This window comes from Sciurus vulgaris (genome assembly GCF_902686455.1).
Source record: "Sciurus vulgaris genome assembly, chromosome: 2".
NCBI lineage: Eukaryota > Metazoa > Chordata > Mammalia > Rodentia > Sciuridae > Sciurus > Sciurus vulgaris.
Window position 1 is genome coordinate 49,541,474 of NC_136462.1, and position 20,228 is coordinate 49,561,701.

At 35.7% G+C, this 20,228-nt stretch overlaps 1 protein-coding gene across 6 annotated transcripts in view; it reads left to right on the plus strand.

The window, feature by feature from the left end:
* FERMT2 (FERM domain containing kindlin 2) overlaps window positions 1-20,228 on the plus strand; it is an 84,282-nt gene that overhangs the window by 38,071 nt on the left and 25,983 nt on the right. For all 6 annotated transcript variants that reach the window (XM_079121074.1, XM_079121075.1, XM_079121077.1 and 3 more), the window contains exon 4: window positions 19,390-19,524. In XM_079121074.1, coding sequence (XP_078977200.1) covers window positions 19,390-19,524 — 135 coding nt within the window. The remainder of the gene's footprint in view (window positions 1-19,389; window positions 19,525-20,228) is intronic.

Consider the following 20,228-nt stretch of genomic DNA (forward strand, 5'->3'; position numbering starts at 1 on the left):
TCAACAGCTTAATTATGGTGTGTCCTGGAACAGTTTTAGGTTGTGTTCTGTTCTAAGTACATTGAGTTTCTTAGATCTGTGGACCTGTGGTTTTCACCATATTTAGAGAATTTTGAACCATCAGTTCAAGTAATTTTTGTCACTGCCCCCCCACTCTTTGTGAGCCTCCAGTTTCATTTGTTACACTGTTACTGTTTTATAGGTTACTTGCTAATACTCTAATAATTCTTTTTTATTATTATTTGTTTTAATTGAAAATCATAAATTTACATAGGGCAATATTGTTTGATTCATTCTGGTTTCCCCCCCCACCCCTCCCACCCCTCCCACCCCTCTTACCCCTCTTTTCCCTCTATACAGTCCTTCCTTCCTCCATTCTTACCACCCTCCTTATCCCTAACCCTAAACCTAACTCTAACCCTAACGCTAACCCCTCCTACCCCCCTTATATGTCCTCATCCGCTTATCAGTGAGATCATTTGTCCTTTAGTTTTTTGAGATTGGCTTATCTCACTTAGCATGATATCCTCCAATTTCATCCATTTGCCTGCAAATGCCATAATTTTATCATTCTTCATGGCGGAATAATATTCCATTGTCTAATTCTTTTTTAACTGTTCATTCTTTTTATATATATACTTTTTTTAGTTCTTTATTTTATTTATATGCAGTGCTGAGGATGGAACCTAGTGCCTCACACATGCTAGGTAAGCACTCGACCACTGAGCCACAACCCAAGCCCTTAACTGCCCATTCTTTATGCTTTATTTTAAACAGTGTTCATTCATTGTTATTTGTTCAAGTTCAGTGATGTCTCTTCTGCTTATCTGCTGTTAACCCATCCAGCTTATTTTTCATTTCAGATATATTTTTTATTACTAGAAATTGGGTTTTTTTTTTTAGTATATATTTTTCATTTTTCTCTTCATTATGTTTGTTTTCCTCTACTCTCTGGAGTATATTTATAACTATTTTAATATCTTTGATTATTGATTTTTCATCTGAGTTATTTCTATTTCCCTTTCTCTCTTCTTTTTCCTTTACTATTGGTTGTGGGTTTTATTTTCTCACCTCATTTTATGCCTGGTAATATTGGATTGACTGCAAGGCTTTATTAATTTTACATTTGCATGCTTGGTGACTGGATTTTTTTTTTTCAATATGTCTTTAAATAGTGCTGGCCAAATTACTAGTCAAATTACTTGGAAATCAGTTGGATCCTTTCTATTCTTTGCTTTAAGCTTTATTATCATAGATCCAGAGCTGCCATTAACCTTAGTGCTAATATATTCTTGCTACTAAGATGGTAGTATCATGGGATTCTTTTTTTTTTTTTTTTTTTCATGGGAGCTACTGAGGTTTATGCCAGAAAAAGGGGCAAGAAAACTATTATCACTCATAAAAAAGCATTTTAATTCTTACCTTAGAAACTATAAGGATGATACATGATTCAGAAACAATACCGTACCAAACAATGACCAAAGAAAAAATCATCCATTTTCTTTCCTTTTGTCTAGTCAGTCAAAAGTAAAATGTTATCAACTATGATTGTTGCTTGTCACCTCATGTTATTTTTTATCCATGTATTCACCATAGTCTACTTTCCCTTCCACATAAATTTGATACTCGTTTTTCACATACTGATATGCCACCTCTCTAAAGCCTGCCCAGAACACTGATATTTCGTGCCATGTTGTCTTTTGACATCACACATTTGTTGCTAGAGAAAATTTTGTGACTGGATTTTTCCTTTCTGCCTGTCTCACAACAGGGTCCTGGCTCCCTTGCCCCAGTAACTGCACATGATTTAGAGATATTTCAAGAACCATAGTGCTGGCTATGTCAGACTTGTGTCTTATAAACTAATGCAATACCTGTAACACAGGTCTTCAAAACATGTCCTCTATTTTCTTTTCTTACAATCTAAACTTTCAGAGCTTTTCACAGCACAACCTCTGTGTTCTTGCAGGCCCTCAAGAACACTCAGCACCTGACTTGTCCCCTTCCTCCCTCACCTGCCATAAGGGATTCTTCTTAATACCCTGCGTAGAGGCAGTGTCCCTGGTGGAGCATTCGCTGTTTCAGGTGTTGTCCTTCCCAGTCTTCGGTAGTTCCCTCTCACAGTAGTCCTGTGGACCTCTGTAGAGCACTCATGGAGCTCCCCCTCTACGCGTGTTCCTGTCCTCTTGGCGCCCCTGATGCATCTGTGAGCTGCATGCACAGCAGTGAGCTGTGTACTCAAAAACAGCCAGGTTTGTCTTGTTGGTTTCACTTCTCTTTTGTGCTTCTTCTTGATGCCTGATGTCTTAAAATCTTATATTGTTTATAAATAAATGACAAATAAATAATATAATTGGTTATAAACAAATAGTTTAAACAAAGCAGGAAGGGGAATCCAAGTCCCTGTTACTCCCCCTAGTTGAGACCTTCCATTCTTAATATAGCATAGATTTTCTTCTGGTTTTGTATATTTTTCAGAAAGCCACTGTTTGCTCATTGAAACATTATTCGTAATAATAAAAGCATTTCTTTCACTGCAATTTCAGTTTAACATGTCCAAAGCTATGCTTATGGTAATTCTTTCCAAATTTCCATGGTTTCTCCTCCTGTTTCCCCCTGCTAATCTTCATAGCAGTAAAATCTCCACTTTCCACGTATAAATGCTGGAAAGATCCTTAGCGTGATAGTCATCCTTAGGACCACTCTCTTCCTCGCTTTATATCTCATTTATCATCCAGAAGTGTTCTTTTGCCTTCAAGATAAATCTGGAATCCTTTCATATTATTTTTATCACCTCCACTGTACTGGTAGCCCACCCCACCACCATCTCTCCCCTAGACTGTTCCAGTGACATTGTAAAGGGTCTCCTTTATCCCTTGTTCCTTCTAGTTCATTCTTTGTGCAGTAAGCAGAAAGATTTTTTTTAAATTATTTTTTTAATCAGGGCAACAAATGCTGAATTAAAGTAAAAAGACACAGTACAGAAACAGTTTTTTGCCCATTTTCTCCCTAACCCCTAATCATATTTTCTACCATTTTCCTACTCTTGGTGTTTCTAACTTTTATTTTTGTAATTCTAAATATAGTTGTCCCATGGTGTATGTTGGAGATTGAGTTCCAGGATCCCTTGGCAGATATCAAATTCTGCACTCAAGTCTCTTACGTAAAATGGTATACTCTTTGCATATGACCTGTGTACTTCTTATACCTAATACAGTGTAAATGCTATGCAAGTAGTCATTATACTCTGTCATTTAGTTAATAGTGACAAGAGTGTCTGAATGTGTTTGATAGAGACACATTTTTTTCTTGAATATTTTCTATTCATGGGTATGGACTCAGATACAGAAGGCTACTCGTATATTCTTACACTATTTTTGATTTGTCAGCTTTAGATATCTGTGACCTTTTTTTTTTTTTTTAGATATGTTGACTTTTCCTCATTAGAACTGTTATAATTTTTTGCTAAAGCAGCATCATTGTTTACATTATTTTAATAAGGTCAGTGTTTTTTCTTGCTGAATCTTAAATATGTATTTTACTTTTCCTGTTTCATATGCTTTTTTTATCATTTTGTTTCATTCTCACACATGTGTTGCTGATTCTTCTATTATTTCTGTATTTTTCAACATGATAAAATACTTTATCAGATGATAATCACCCATTTTTTATTCCAAGATACTCCAAAGACCCACTGTTCTGATCCATTTCAGAATGGGTATTTTCCAAGCAAGGGTGTATGTATAGTCATAGCCCCAGGACTTACTTTCACTATTGTCCAAGGAAAATGTCTCTCTTCTCTCTCATTTGATCTTCATGTTTTTACTCTGTGTGTGTTCGCTTCTATAGTTTGGAAGAATACATCCTTATCGGTATATAAGAAAAGGTAAATGGGATGCCAGTTTTTAAGATGTTATCTTGAATACTGTCTTCATTCTGCCCTTTGATAGAATTGTTCAATCAAAAATTATTTTCCCCTCAGGATTGGGAAGTCATGTTCAATTGTCTTTCAGCTTCCCACTATGCCATTAATAGACCTCATAGTTCTTGATTTTTATTTTCATCTTTTCCTTGTGGACTTTTCTTGATTTTTATTTTCATCTTTTATTTTTTCTTGATTTTTATTTTCATCTTTTCCTTGTGGACTTTTTTTTTTCCTGCCAAATTTTAGGCTCTTTTCTTTTTCCTTCCATTTTGAAATTTCATGGCATTGTGTCCTGGGTTTTATTATCATTCTTTTTTTTTTTTTTGGTAGATTCCTGACTAGGTGATATTTCTTGTTTTTGTGAAATTTTCTTGTATTGTTTCCTTGATGATTTCCTCCCCTTTGTTTTTCATTTTTTTTTTCTTTGTCAGTGAGTTAGACATTGTTCTTGGGTTGATTCGCTTAACTTTTTATCTCTTCTGTTAAATCTTGCAATTGTGCCTATCGGATTTTAATTTTTAGTGTTTTATTTTTATCCAGTTTGTTTAACAGGAATTTTTGAATATATTTAAGATTTGTGGATTTAATATAAATTATACCTTAACAGTACAATGGAAAGAACCCCCTGCTGTTAATTTCTAAGCTTGCTTTCTTTTATCCAAGATTGATAACAATATCTCCCCACTCCCCTGCCCCCTATCTTTTTTGTAGAATTGTAGGACTGGGAATTGAATTCAGGGGCACTCTGCCAATGAGCTACATCCCTAGTTTATTTATTTATTTTTTTATTTTTTATTTTGAGGAAAGATCTTGCTTGAGTTGCCCAGGTTAGCCTCAAACTTGAGACGCTCCTGCCTCAGCCTGCTGAGTCTTTGGGATTACAGATGTGCACCATCGTGCCCTGTCAAGATCTCTTTCTTAATCTCTGTTCTTTATAACATCCAGTTCATCTCTCTTAAATGTCATAGTCTTATCATTCTTGCACTTTAATTAAGGATAATTTGTTTTGTTCTCTGCATTATATCTGTTTATCCTAAATTGTGTGTTTGTTGCCGTGTGCTAAGCATAGGCTCTACCACTGAGGTACACTATTAGGGTTTTTTTGTTTGGCCTCTGACTTTCACGTCAGAAGCTTTGTTAGCAGTCATTACCGACACAACAAATTACTGTAAATTTAGCAACCTAACACAACACAAATTTTGTAACTCAGTCTGTAGGTTAAAGTCTGTGCACAGCAGCATGGCACACCTGGGTTCTTTGCTTAGAGTCTTGTAAGGCTGGAGTATAGGTGTCAGCAGAACTGTGTTCCCTCTTGAGTTTCTAAGGATGAGTTTTACGTGGTAGAGTTTGGTTCCATGTGATTGTAGTATTAAGAGTTCTGTCAGCTATGTGCCATGGGACATTTTCATCTTCTAAAGGTCTCCTGAATTCCTTGCAGAATTCTCCCTTCATCTTCAAAGCTAGCAGCAACAAGTAAGTACTTTCCTATTAAATTTATCTGACCTCTCCTGTTTCATCTCTCCTCTGTCTCATTCTTTTGCCTCCCTCCTCTTTGTAAGTACTGATGAGATTATACTGTCTACCCAGATAATCTCAGATTATCTCCCTAAAATGAATTGATTAGTAACCTTAATTCCATTTGCAGAGTCTTTCATAGCATTACTTAGATTATTATTTGTATAACCAGGAGTAGGACTCTTAAGGGAATACCACTAGAATTCTTTCTACCATGGAGGCATTTTTCAAATGACTGGTAATCATTGGCTGTCCCTGCATTTAGGGGTGGGGGCATTTTAAATACCTGATAGGAAGCTCTATGTTGAATGGAGTTAAGTTCATTACTCCCTCTGCAGAGTATATAGACATTGAGCAAGCTTTCAAATGTCAGTTATCTAAAACATCTTGTCCTTGGGGCTATTCAGATCCTCCTCCTTTCTGGGGCAAACTACATTTTTTCAACTACTGTGATTTTTTTTTCAGTGCCTCATCTTGCTTGATGTTTGGCACAGTGAATCAGAGCATTTCCCATTAATATTTCCTACTTTTATTTGTTCACATTGCTAAGTCATTTTTTTTTTTTTTTCATCTGACTTCTGTCTCCCAAATTTTTCTTACTGGATGATTTTCCACTCTTTTTTTTTTTTTTTTAATTCTCTTAAGTTTATGTTGTATTTGTGTGTGCAAGAGACAGAGAAAGAGAGACAGACACATGTATTTGGGAAAGAAATGAAAGTAAATGCACAGGTTTAATATATTTATTTAAACAGAAACTCAAGAAAGATTTTTTTTTAACTAAAATGTTTGTTTTCCATAAGAACTCTTTGTTACCTCCTTAGTTCTTCACCCTCATTGTTTTTGATATATGTGATACTTCTGTAATCCATTAAAACTAGATTAGATTTGTCATTTTGTTAATATTACATTGTTTATAATAAACCCGAAATGTCATTGTTATATAGTGAATCTGTTATAAAGAGGTTTTAGCGGCTGGGATTATGGCTCAGTGGTAGAGCGCTCGCCTAGCATGTGTGAGGTCCTGGGTTCTATCCTCAGAATCACATAAAATAAAGTTTAAAAAATTAAAAAAACTTAAAAAATGTTTTAGAACATTATGTGGTACTTATGAATGCTACTTTATCTTTATTATTGAGCTCTAAAACAGATAAATAAGATAGTCTTATGTATTGGTATATCCATTTAAAATTTTCATGTCTCATAGTCCTCTAGGCATGTTTGTTTTAGAATTATGTTATTCTCCAGTCCCACTTGACTTTTTTGTTTGTTTTGTTTTTGGTTTTTGTGCTGGGGATCGAACCCAGGGCCTCGTGCTTGCAAGGCAAGCACTCTACCAACTGAGCTATATCCCCAGCCCTTCTCCAGTCCCACTTGTATACATGTGATTTGGATTTGGATTCCCAAATTCACTAGTTCTTTTTTTTTTTTTTTTTTTTTTTTTTTTTTTTTAGTGCTGGGGATTGAACCCAGGGCCTTGTACCTGCGAGGCAAGCATTCTACCAACTGAGCTATATCCCCAGGCTACTAGTTCCTTTTGAATATAAGGCATAAAGTAAATAAATTCTAAATTCCTGTATCAATGAAATAAGTATATTGTGTAGACGTTAGGTTTACTTTATTTTTTTTTTTTTAATTGTTATAACGAAATTGCAAACTACTTATTCACACTTAAGATATACACAGTGTTACCCAGTTCCAACAGGGGTCTACCTACCATGAGAAAATAAGATGTCATGGCACACACCTCCTGTAATCCCAGCAGTTGGGGCACTGAGACAAGGGTTGCAAGTGGGAAGCCAGCCTTAGCAATTTAGCAAGACCCTATCTTAAAATGAAAAATAAAAAGGATTGGAGATGTAGTTCCATAGTAGAGGACCTGTGGAGTCAATGCACAGTACCTGGGAGGAAGAGGGGGGAAGGAGAGGAGAGAAGAAGACAAGGGAGGAAAGGAAAAAAGAAAATAAGTCAGGCTGGGGATATAGCTCAGTTGGTAGAGTGCTGGTCTTGCAAGCACACGGCCCTGGGTTCAATCCCTAGCACTGCAAAAAGAAAGAAAAAAAGAAAAGAAAAGAAAAAAATAAGTCATTCTTCACCCTCCTCTAAATTATTAGTTGTCCCTTAAGGAGAAGTGGAAATTAGAATTACCTACAGACCTTTTGTAAAATAAACTGCTGGCAGCCCCTGAGCTACTGAGACTATTTGATATTCTTATGAATACTGAATTATGTATTTAGTTATTTTAAATATTATTGTTTTTAATATTATTGAATGTATCAATATTATTTTAACATTGAGTATATTTTTAATATCATTGTATTTTTCATATCATTTAAATAGAATGTATTTTTTAAAGAATGTTTTTAATATTATTCTGACTTCATATCCTATTCTCATGGGCCCAACTGGTTGACTGCTTCATCTACTTATGACTAACCAAAAATCTGGTTAACAATGTTTATTATTCTTGTTACATTAATAGCTGATTTGTGAGCTGTACAGGAAATTACCTAAGAACAAAAAACCTCAATTATGAATGACGCAGTGCAGTGATGCTCAAGCCCCAGGGAACATGCCAGAAACATTTGAGAAGACTTTTGAAATAACACAGGCCTGCTTTCCCTTCTCTCACTATACACTGATTGAGTTATGGTGGAAGCATGTCATATTCTCAGGCATGATTCATTTAATATCCTTCAATACTTTTTAGATTGTCCACCTTGTACATGATTTACTTAGAGGAATCGAATAGGAAGACAGATATAGATCACCGCCACCACTTTGATCTCACTTAATTCCATAGATGACTGATTGCCAGAAACTTGGAGTTTTCTAATGTTTTCTTCCCTCCCAACATGGCAGGACTGACATTTAAAGTTGGGGGTATACTACGAACTGAAAGTTCAATTCATGAATCATTAGGTCTCTGAGCATGTTAAATCTCATTTCCCTTAAAAAGTAGTGTAGCCTACTAGAGAACATGAAAGTTGTAAGGGAGAGAATAGAAGAAAAGAGAAGGTAAAGTGGGGATAGATATGATCAAAGTATGTTATTTGCCTGTGTGTATGTGCACAATGAAACCCATCATTCTGTATAATTAAAATGTACTAATAAAAGTAGTCTAGGAGATAATGACTGTTGTAGGCTTAAAAAATACAATTGAAATATTTTCTGACTTTCTAAATGTACTGTATTTCTGTATTTCTAAATTACTGTTGATGCATTAAACCCCAAAAATTGCTTTTGGGGATAAGTAGGTTAAATTTATTTCTTGAATACACAAAAATAGAGAAAATATTTGATTTTTTAAATTGCATAACTATAGCTGAAAACTATGCTGTACTGTGTTTTAAAAGAAATAACTATGCCTGGAAACTTTTTTTAAAGTGACAAGGAGCAAGCATTTATTTTAAACATGATTTATGCTGTTTGGTACTTAAGATACACTCATCCCAAATTATTAATAATTAAAGAGTAGATATATTCACCTACTCTCTGCTCACATTTGTTCAAGATAGTTTTTCTTATTTACATTTCCAGGTTTCAAAAAACACCCCCAGAAAATAGCCTGTAAAATATACAACAGAAGAAAAACTTAATGTGTTCCAGAGTATTCCTAATAGTGACATACACCAATGGAAAACAAAAATCTCACATAGTTATTAAAATTATCTACTTTGGCTTCTTATTTTTGCATGGGTGTTGCATGTGTAAAATAATTTTTTAAAAGAAAAAAGATCCAATATGCTTTTGTAGTAATTACTATCTCATTAATTTTTTTACATGCAAAATAACTTTGGTTTTAAGAAATCTGATAAAGAAGAGCAAAGGAAGAAAATGTTTGTAAATGACCAAAAACACATGAGAAGATGTACATCTTTATTGGACAAAAAATGTAAATTAAAACAAGATAAAGTATAGTTTTTCACATAAGCAAAGCTTTTAAAAAAAACACACATGCCCATCTTGCTCACTTTTGCCTTACTATAACCTGATTCAGTAATCCCAACTCTACCGAATTCCAAAAGAAAGAACAGTATGGGAAAGATGTACATAAATGTTTGTAGAAACCTAATTTATAGTGGACTTAGTATCAGAAAAATGGCTAAATTATGATATATTTACACTGTAGAATATTATACAGCTATTAAATGATTATTCCATTTCTGAAAAATATTTTATAGTAACTTGTACTTGTGTTATTATTTCTGTTTCTACCAATTGTATTTTTTTATAATTACAGAAAAACATTACCATAGACTCCCCCCTCACTTATCCATAGTTTTCACTTTCCAAGGTTTCAGTTTTATTTTCCAGAGTCAACCACAAAGTATTAAGTTAAAAATTCCAGAAATAATTCCTAAATTTAAAACTGTGCCCCATTCTAAATAGTTCTGAGTGACCACGTGAAGTATTGCCCTGTCCAGCTGGGAATCATTCCTTTGTCCAGCATATCCAGGCTGTATTAATAGACTATCTGCACCTTAGTCACTCAGGAGCTGCCTTAGTCATCAGATAACTGACACAGTGTTTTGTGTTCAAGTAAAGCTTATTTTACTTAATAATGGCCCCAAAGGGCAAGAGAAATGATGTTGCCAATACACATATGCCAAAAAGAAGGTTGGAAGTGCTTCCTAAATGTCATCTCAAATCATCAGAAGAAGGGCAGTGAGATAGACAGATCATGTGCACATAACTTCTATTAGAGTATATTAGAATAATTGTTCTATTTTATCATTGGTGTTCCTCTATTACTGTGCTTCATTTATAAATTAAACTTTATCACAAGTAGGCATATACAGGAAAAAAGAATGTGTATGTGGTTATATGTATGTGTATATAAATATACACTTATTATCTCTCTCACACACACACACACACACACACACGGTTAAGTGCTGTCCAAAATTTCAGTCATCTCATTGGGGTTCTTGAAACATATCCCCCATCAATAAAAGGAGGCTCTTTAATACCTAATACTTACAAAGCAATCGTTATGTATCATTTAATTTTTACGGCAACCTGAGTTACTGTTGTTTTCATCTCACCAGTGAGGAAACCCAGACAGACAAGGACAGGTTGAGTATCATGCCTGAGGTCACACAGCTAATAGTGGAGGTAGGATTTGAATCCAGGTGGTTTGGCTGTGTCTCTTAGCTTGATTGTGCCCATTTGCTAGATCCTAGTCTCAGTTTTCCTAGTTTCCTGAATTTTATAATACTGGGTTGGATCTAGGACTTCTGTAGCTGTAAACTGCCACATGTAAAACTATGATCCAGTAATTTAGCAGTTTGGAATATTACAGGTTATACAGTGATTTGCATTGTGTTGTTTATTCTTTTTATGCCCTAGAATGTAGAATAGTGCTGCCAAAGGTAGCATGAGGTAAATAGACCTCATGCTTCTCCTGTTGCTGCTTTTCTGCATTTTTCTTTTTCTTTATTTTTGGGCTCTCCATCTCTTCATACTTTTTATTTTTTAATTCATTTTATTGTGATATAATTGATATACATAAACTGTACCCATTTAAAGTATACAGTTGAGTTTCGATGAATGTTACACCACAGAAAAAGTATAGAGTATTTCTATCATCCTTCAAATTTTAGCTACTAACAACCATTTTTCTGTTGTCTGGCACTGTGGAGTTGTTGGCATTCCCTGGAATTTTATGAATCATGTATTTTCTAAATGGCTTCTTTCCTTAATATATTAACATATTAGTTTTTGAGATTTATTTATTGTGCAAATAGTTTTGTTTCTTTTATTGATGAGTTATATTACATTGTATGACTAGCATTTCCCTTGATGTAAAAATGCCATATTTTTTAATCCATCGAATTATTTCCACTTTTGGCTTTTATGAATAAAGCTATTACGAATGTGTTTTTCATTTTAATGGGTAAATAACTAGGAGAAGAATGTCTGAGTTGTATGGAGGTGTGTGTTTATAAGAAACTGCCAAACTGTTTTCATATTGTCTTGTTTTACATTCTCCCCAGCTGAGTATGAGAGTTCCAGTTCTTCCTCCATGTCTGTGTGTATCATAATACCCAGCACTGGATATTGCCAGTCCTCTGAATGCTGGCCACTCTGTTGGTTATATACAGCCATCTCATTATGGTTTTAATTTGCATTCCCCTAATAACTGGTAATGTTAGGTATCTTTTTGTGTGTTTCTTAACCATTCTTTGATGAAGTCCATGTCCAGATCTTTAGCCCAGTAGTCTCTTATTACTGAGTGGTATGGATTCATATATTATTCTGAATATAAGTCTTATGACAGATATACTTGTATATATTTTGTCCCTATATGTGCTTGCCTTTTTGATTCCTCAGCAGTGAAGAGCAGGGTGGGTTTTTTATTTTTATTTTTAAAATAAGGCGCCATATTTTCATTTTGTGTATCTTCAGAAATATTTGTTTATATTTCCTCCTGGTTTTATGATTTGGGCTATTAAATTTAGATCTGTGGTCCATTTATAATTAATTGTTGTATATTCAAGTTAGGTAAGGATCATTGTTCTTTTTAAAAATACTGTGGATCTCTCATGGTTCACCAATATTTATTGAAAAGATTTTCCGTTCCCTTTAATTGCCTTGGCACCTTTGTCAAAAAGTATTGATTACCAATTTCTAGGTGTACTTTAGGGCCTTGCCTTCAGTTCATTCATCTTCTTGTCTTATTTAGCCAATAATTGTACTGGCTTCGTTGTTGTACTTTATGATGTTTGAAATCACTTCCAGTTTTGTTCTTTTAAAGATTGCTTTGTTTCCTCTAGGATTGTTTTTATTTCCGTATGAATTTATAATCTGCTTGTCAATTTCTGCCAAAAAAAAAGAAAAAAGTTTGGGATCTCAATGAACCTTAGGTCAATTTGGAGAGAATTGACTTCTTAATATTGTTGAGTCTTATAATTCATGAACATGGTATTTAATGTGTAATGATACATAAGAGATTGTTTATTAGAGTCATCCTTAATTTCTTTTTCACTTTTATTTGACCATTATGCCTCTTATCTACCTCAAATGAAAATAGAGTCGGGGGGATTCTCTTTTCTGAATTGGGAATTGAACCCAGGGTTTCACATATGTGAGGCAAGCACTTTGCCACTGAGCTACATCCCAGCCCAGGGGCAGCAGGGGGCGGGGCACTCTTACAGCCTTTCAATACAAGGTAGAAAAGTTTAAATCAATTAAAATTTGAGATTTGCTAATGTAAGGAAAGTATCATTGTGTTTATCTGAGGTATTATGTGTACCTCATGCTATGCACAATGAATGGGGGCTACTATGTAATATAAAGCTTAATTTTTTCTATAAAAAATGAATACATAAACAGGGGTTCTGATATTCTTTCTGCACCCCAGTGGATTTTCTCTCTACTTTGTGATCATTACATTTATTAGATAGTACTGTATTAAGAGTACTTTGGGGCCCCACTTAGCAGCCCAACCCTGGTAATGCATCCATCTGATCTGTCTGGGCACAACTCCACTCAACAGTACTTTCCATTCTGTCCTTCCTTATACTGGTGAGAAAGGAAGCTTAAAGCTGTTTGAACCAGCTTCAGTTTTAGGCCACTCAAGCTAGTAGCTCAGTGAGCAGCACAAAAAGATGAAGGGTTTAACAATTCCCAGCCCTTGCACTCTGTAAAGGATACATAGCCCAGGAAGACATGGAAAGGATAGTCAAGCATAGGCAGATTGAACCACCTCAGAGAGATAATTCTTTCATTTATCATTAAGCCTCTAATCCCAGCAACTCTAGAGTCTGCGGCAGGAGGACCACAAGATTGAGACCAGTCTCTGCAATTCAGTGAAGACCTAAGTAACTTAGACCCTCTCAAAATTAAAAGGGATGGGGATGTAGCTCAGTGGTAAAGTGCTCCTGGGTTCAATCCCAAATACACAACACAACACAATACAAAGCACCTTTTTCCTTTTTTTTTTTTTTTTTGGTTCTTACTGTGCTGATTGGTTCACAGTTATATATAGATACAACTATTTCTGTCTTTCTTTTCTTTCTCTCCTTCTCACTCTAATAGCCAAATTCTCATTTTTTTTCCTCTGCTTAACTTTTTTTCTCCTCCTTTATAACCATCACTTCTACATCTCTTCTGTTTTCTCCCTGTTAACATTAAACATTCTAAACTTTCTTTTACCTTATCACATTATATTGTCTCTTAATGAACTGTATTTTTATTAAAAGTATTTTTGAGCTAGTTGATTTGTATAATTCCTGCCCCCACCATTCATGTTGTTGGCAGTTATTAGTACTGTGGATGGTATTGTTGAAACCTGCTGTTTACTTTAATCCCAAATCCACAGCTTTTTATTGTTATTGCTATTGACAATTGATGACGCACCATTCCCATTTTTGTGGTAGTTAGTGTAGGAGATTTCATATTAGGCACGAGGAATTTATTTTAATGCTGTACATTGTTTGTTTCCTGCATTTCTATGAGGTGCTGGGAAACTACTGCGGCACTAGAAATTCACAGCATAGAGAATCCTGCTGAGCTAAACCTAGCCAAGGGACAGTGCATCTTACTCTGTACTCAAACTAACCATGCTCAAAGTACAAAACTAGTTTAATAGAATAGAAGAGGCAAACACTAAACTAGGAGCAACTTGCCCCAAGCAAGAACAGCTGGGATTGGGGCTGGAGCTGGGGTTGGGGAGGTCCTACTTAGAAACATCCACTCATACAGCAAAAGCAGAATTAACACAAAGGCTCTGGGCACTACACTTATGAAGGGTCTCAATCTGGATTACTCCCATACCTCTTTAGAATATACAGAGGTAGTAAGAAAAATAATGACAGGAACCCCACATACCCTGTTGTAGACAAAACAGTTGCCAGATCTATAAGAAGGTTCTTACTCTTTTGAGACCTACAAGTGCAGAAGACATGTTTGGGTAACCCTAAGATGGCGGCCAGCGTTGAGCCAAGAGGTGGCGCATAGAGTTAACAGGGCGTGATCTACTTTTGCCTGATTAGTTAATGTCTCCTCTGTGCTAGTGATCAACAGATATTCCTCATTCTTTATTGATTGGTACCAAGGGGCATGCCTCAACTGTGCTAATCCTAAACTGATTGGCTGCCTTAGATATATAAGACACGCACCTATAGGAAGCACCTCGGATAAGCCACACCTCTAGATCGCTGGGCAGAGTATAAGCAGCACCTCTGATAGATCACAGAAAGAAGATGGCAGATCACAGATCACAGAATGCGGGATGCACCATAGACACGCCTTTAGCACGCACTTCTAGCACGCACCTTTAGGACACAGGATGTAGGATGCACTTTTAAGAAGCAGCAGAACTATAAGAAGAAGTAGCCTCTCCGATAAGCAAAGATTCTCCTTTAAGCAAAGCCTTTTCTTCCTCTCTCTCTCTCGCTTTTTCTAAAACTTCCTTTATAAGCTAGGGAACAAGCAAACAAGCAAGAAAGCAGTGCACTAAAGAGAAAGATAGTAGAAGTAGTTCGTTTCCGGTCCACCTCCGATAAATACCCGCGCAATTGTTGCTGCAGGCCGTAGCAATATCCACGCAACTGTTGCCGCGGGCGGCGACATACGAGGAAAGTGGAATCCTCAAGCTCATACACTATCAAAATACACTAATTATCCCTAGAAAACTAGCAGGAAAACCATACTATAAAAACAACTTGGAGATATATTGAAAAATTCTCAACAACCTGATGTTCCAGAAGACTTTGGCAGGAAAAGACTGTGCCCTAAGAAGATCTGCACATAAGAATGTAAGAAAAATCCATCCCAACAGATGCATAAAATCCAACACAGGAATGCAATAAATATGAAAAAAACAAGGTAACATGACACCTCCTAAAGTTCATAATTCACCAGCAACTGACTGCAAAGATATTGAAGTGGATGAAATACCAGACACAAAATTCAAAAGAAGAGCCAGGCGAGGTGGTGCATGCCTGCAATCTCAGCAACTTGGGAGACTGAGACAGGACAATCTTGAGTTCAAAGCCAGCCTCAACGAAAGTGAGGCACCATATCAAGAATACAAGCAACAATAGGTGTTGGAGAGGATGTGGGGAAAAAGGTACACTCATACATTGCTGGTGGTACTGCAAATTAGTGCAGCCACTCTGGAAAGCAGTGTGGAGATTCCTTAGAAAACTTGGAATGGACCTATCATTGACCCAGCTATCCCACTCCTCGGCCTATACCCAAAGGACTTAAAATCAGCATACTACAGAGATGCAGCCACATCAATGTTCATAGCTGCTCAATTCACAATAGCCAGACTGTGGAACCAACCTAGATGCCCTTCAATTGATGAATGGATAAATACACACACACACACACACACACACACACACACACACAATGGAATATTACTCAGCTATAAAGAATAATAAAATTATGGCATTTGTAGGCAAATGGATGAAATTGGAGAATATCATGTTAAGTGAGATAAGCCAATCTAAAAAATCCAAAAGGCAAATGATCTCACTGATAAGCGGATGATGACACATAATGGGGAGTGGGAGGGGGGCCAGAATGGAGGAAGGAGGGACTGTATAGAGGGAAAAGAGGGGCGGGAGGGGTGGAGGGAAGGAAAAAATAATGGAATGAATCAAACATCATTACTCTATGTAAATGTATGAATATGCAAATGGTATGCTGTTACTCCATGTACAAACAGAAACAATATGTACCTCATTTGTTTACAATAAAAAAAAAAAAAGTGAGGCACTAAGCAATCCAGTGAGATCCTGTCTCTAAATAAAATACAAAATAGGGCTGGGGATGTGGCTCAGTGGTCAAATACCCCTGAGTTCAATCCCTGTTACCAAAAATAAACTCAAAAGATTATTAAAAATGAACAACGAATTTCAAGAGAACACAGAAAAACAGCTGAATAAAATAAGGAAGTCAGAGCAGGATATGAGTGAGAAATTCAACAAGGAGGGAGAGATATTAAGAAAGAACCAAACAGAAATCTTTGAAATAAAAGACAAGAAATCAAATATCCAGTTGAAAATCTCTTAATAGAGTAGACCATGCTGAGCACATACAGAAGTCATTCAGAACCCCAAATAGACAAGCTCAAAAGAGAACTTCTCCATGGCACATTATAATTAAAATACCTAATATACAGAACAAAGTGAATTTGAGAAGTCTCAGGAGAAAAACATCAGGTAGCATTTAGAGGTAAGTCAATCAGCATCACTTCTGATTTCTCATCACAAACTCTAAAATCCAGGAGGACTTGGAATGATGTGTTTGTTCCAAGCCTGACAACCAAGATTGATATAGCCAAGCAAAACTGTCTATAGAATCAAGAGAGAAAAACCTTCCAAGGTTAAGAAAAAAATAAGGGGGCATGACTTCTAAGCCAGCACTATAGAAAATATTTAAAGAAATACTGCACAGAGAACAGCTATAAAACAAACCCCAGAGCTGGTGTATGGACAAATATCATTTGAATAGTAGCTAAGCAGATGAGAAGCAGGATCCAATTAAACATCAGAAATAAATCAACCTAACAGGAATTAACAAACATCTCTATAATTACATTGAATGTAAATAGTCTGAATTCTCTAACTAAAAGACATAGACTATCAGAATGGACTAAAAAATAAGACCCAACTATATATTGTTTGCAAGACACTTGTCTTATAGGCAAAGACAGTCAAAGGCTGAAAGTGAAAGGATGGAAATGGAACCTGAAAAATAAGCATATCCTACAAAGCTAACTTCAAGCCAAAATTAATCAGAAGAGTTAGGGTCACTTCATACTAGTAAAGGGAACAGTCCAACAAGAAGATAAAATAATAGTCAATATGCCCCAAAGGTTGGTGCACCTAATTACACACTACTCAACTTAAACGACTTAGATGTATCCCAGTACAATAATACTGGTTGATTTCAGCATATCTCTCTCATCAGTGGATAGGTCATGGAGACATACTCAATAATGATCCTTCAAACCTAAAAAGTATTATAAATCAAATGGACTTAGTAGACAAGTCAAATTATAGATGTGATTCTATACTTAGAAAATCTACCAGAAGACTGCTAGAGCTAATAAACAAATTCAACAGTGTAGCAAGTTACAAAATCAACATGCCGAAATCAATAGCCCATTCACAATAGCCAAGAAAAAAACAAACTCTAAGAATAAATTTCACCAAGGAGGTGAAAGATTGCTGCAGTGAATACTATAAAACATTGAAGAAAATTGAAAAAGACACGGAAAATGGAAGACTTTACATGTTCATGGATAGTCAAAATACATTGTTAAAATGTCCACATTACCCAAACAATATACAGATTCAGTGCAGTCCTCAATAAAATACCAATACCAGAACTAGAAAAAGTATGTGTTTGAAAGAAAAAATAAATAAATAAATCCAGAATAGCCAATGCAACTCTTAGCCAAAAAGCAATGCTGGAGACATCACAATACCTGACTTCGTATTATACTACAGAGCCGTTGTAACAAAAACTACATGGTAATTAAAACATGCAGATAGACCAATGATACAGAATCAAAGACAGTCAGACCTACATGGATACAGTCATTTATTTGATCTTTGAAAAAGGTAATAAAAACATGTTGAAGAAGACAGCCTTTTAACAAATAGGACTGGGAAAATTGGTTATCCATATATAGAAGAATGAGACTCGATCCTTCTCACTCATCCTGCACAAAGGTCAACTCGAAATGGATCAAAAACGTAGAAATCAGACCAGAAACTGCAACTCCTAGAAGAAAACAGGGTCACTATCCCAGTATATAGACCCAGGCGACTACTGTCTCAGTATGACTCCTATAGCTCAGGAAGTAATACTAAGAATTGATAAATGGGATGACATTAAATTAAAAATCTTCTGGAAAGCAAAGGAAATAAGAATATGAAGAGAGAACATACAGAATGAGAAAAGATTTTTGCTATTCTTCTGATAGGATTAATATCCAGAATGTTATATAGAGCTCAAAAAACTCAACACCACAAAAACCCCAAATAACCCGATTAATAAATGGGCAAATAAACTAAACAATTTTTGAAAGAAGAAATACAAATATGTGAAAAAATATTGACCAACAAATATATGAAAAAATGTTCAGCATCATTAGCAGTTAGAGAAATGTAAATCAGAACCATACTGAGATTTCATTTCCCTCCAGTTATAATGGCAGCCATTAAGAATACAAATAATAATAAAGCTGGAGAGGATATGAGGGGAAAGCAACACTTAAAAGAAGAATGAAATTATGTCATTTGCAGGAAAACCAATGAGAACATTAGGTTAAGTGAAATAAGCCAAACTCAAAAGGTCAGGGGTCGTGTGTTTTTTCCCATATGTGGAAGCTAGAGAAGAACAAGGAAAAGAAAGGTCATGGGAGTCTCATGAATATTGAAGGAAAATCAGAAGAGGAAAGGGACCATTGGAAGGGGTCAAGAGAAGGAAAAGGAAAATACTGGAGAGCGATATTAGCCAAATTATATTGTCTTATTGTATTCATTTACAAATAGGTAACAGTGAATCCCATCATTATTAGTATTTACAATGTACCAATAAAAAATGTGGGGGGAAAACAACAAAAAATTAGCCTTCACTAAAAGAGAAAAGAGTGCTTTTGATAGTTTTTGCCAGGGCAGAGGATTGATAGGGGTCAAACCCAGGGCCTCAAGCATGCTAAGCAAATGCTTCACCACTGTAGTTTTGTGTGTGTGTGTGTGTGTGTGTGTGTGTGTGTGTGTGTGTGTGTGTGTGTGTTTTAATACAAGTCCCATACTATATATCACTCAGTCTTTTATTTGATATCAATGTCTGGCCAAATTCAGGCACACTGAGGAAAAAAACACAAATTCCTACCTTGAAATAGATTAAGTAGATTTACCAAGTATAAAGTTCTTAAATTTTTTATTTCAGTAAAATAATTTATTTTCTTATCTTAACAGATATAAGACACCCTGAAGAACTTTCTCTCTTGAAAAAACCCAGAGATCCAACAAAGAAAAAAAAGAAAAAGCTAGATGACCAGTCTGAAGATGAAGCACTTGAATTAGAGGGGCCTCTTATCACTCCTGGATCAGGTGAGATGAACTAAGCTAGGGGCTGAAAGGAAGAACCCTGGACTGTGTGTTTTGATAGAGGGCAAATGGATTGTATATGCCAGGAGAGTACCTCAAGTTCAAAAAAACTGAAAAGTCTCTTTCAGCACCTTTGCCCAGTCATGGATCATCTTCAGTGTCATTTAGTTTCTGTCATGTGTAAATCATCATGTCAGTTGTTAATGTTGAATCAGTATGCAGGAAGCCTGATTCTCCTGCTCAGAATGAAAAAGAGGTAGTTCCTTAATTGGACTCAGTTCTTTGGTTTGTAGAAATTGGAAGTGAGTATGAAAACCGCCACTATTTAGTTCATACGTTATTACCTAAAACTACTTAAATTATTTAACTTTCCCTGTGCCTTGCATACTCTAGTCTCTTTGCTCCCCACATTTTTTCCCTTAAGTTTCACTCCTTGGAGAAACTTCTTCAAATTCACACATTTTACTTCCCCAATCTGAATTAGGTATCCTTCTGTCATAAGTCACCACTTTTCTGCATTTTCTGTTATACTGTGTTGTCCTCTAGTATTTGTGAATTCCCTTCACTGAGGGACACAAACTCACCTTTTTATTACCAGAACCTAATTCAGTACATGGTGTACATCAGGTAGATAGGTAATTGAGTAGCTGGATGACTAATTGATAGATAATAGATCCATAGTCCTAGGCATATGTATGGTCTGAACA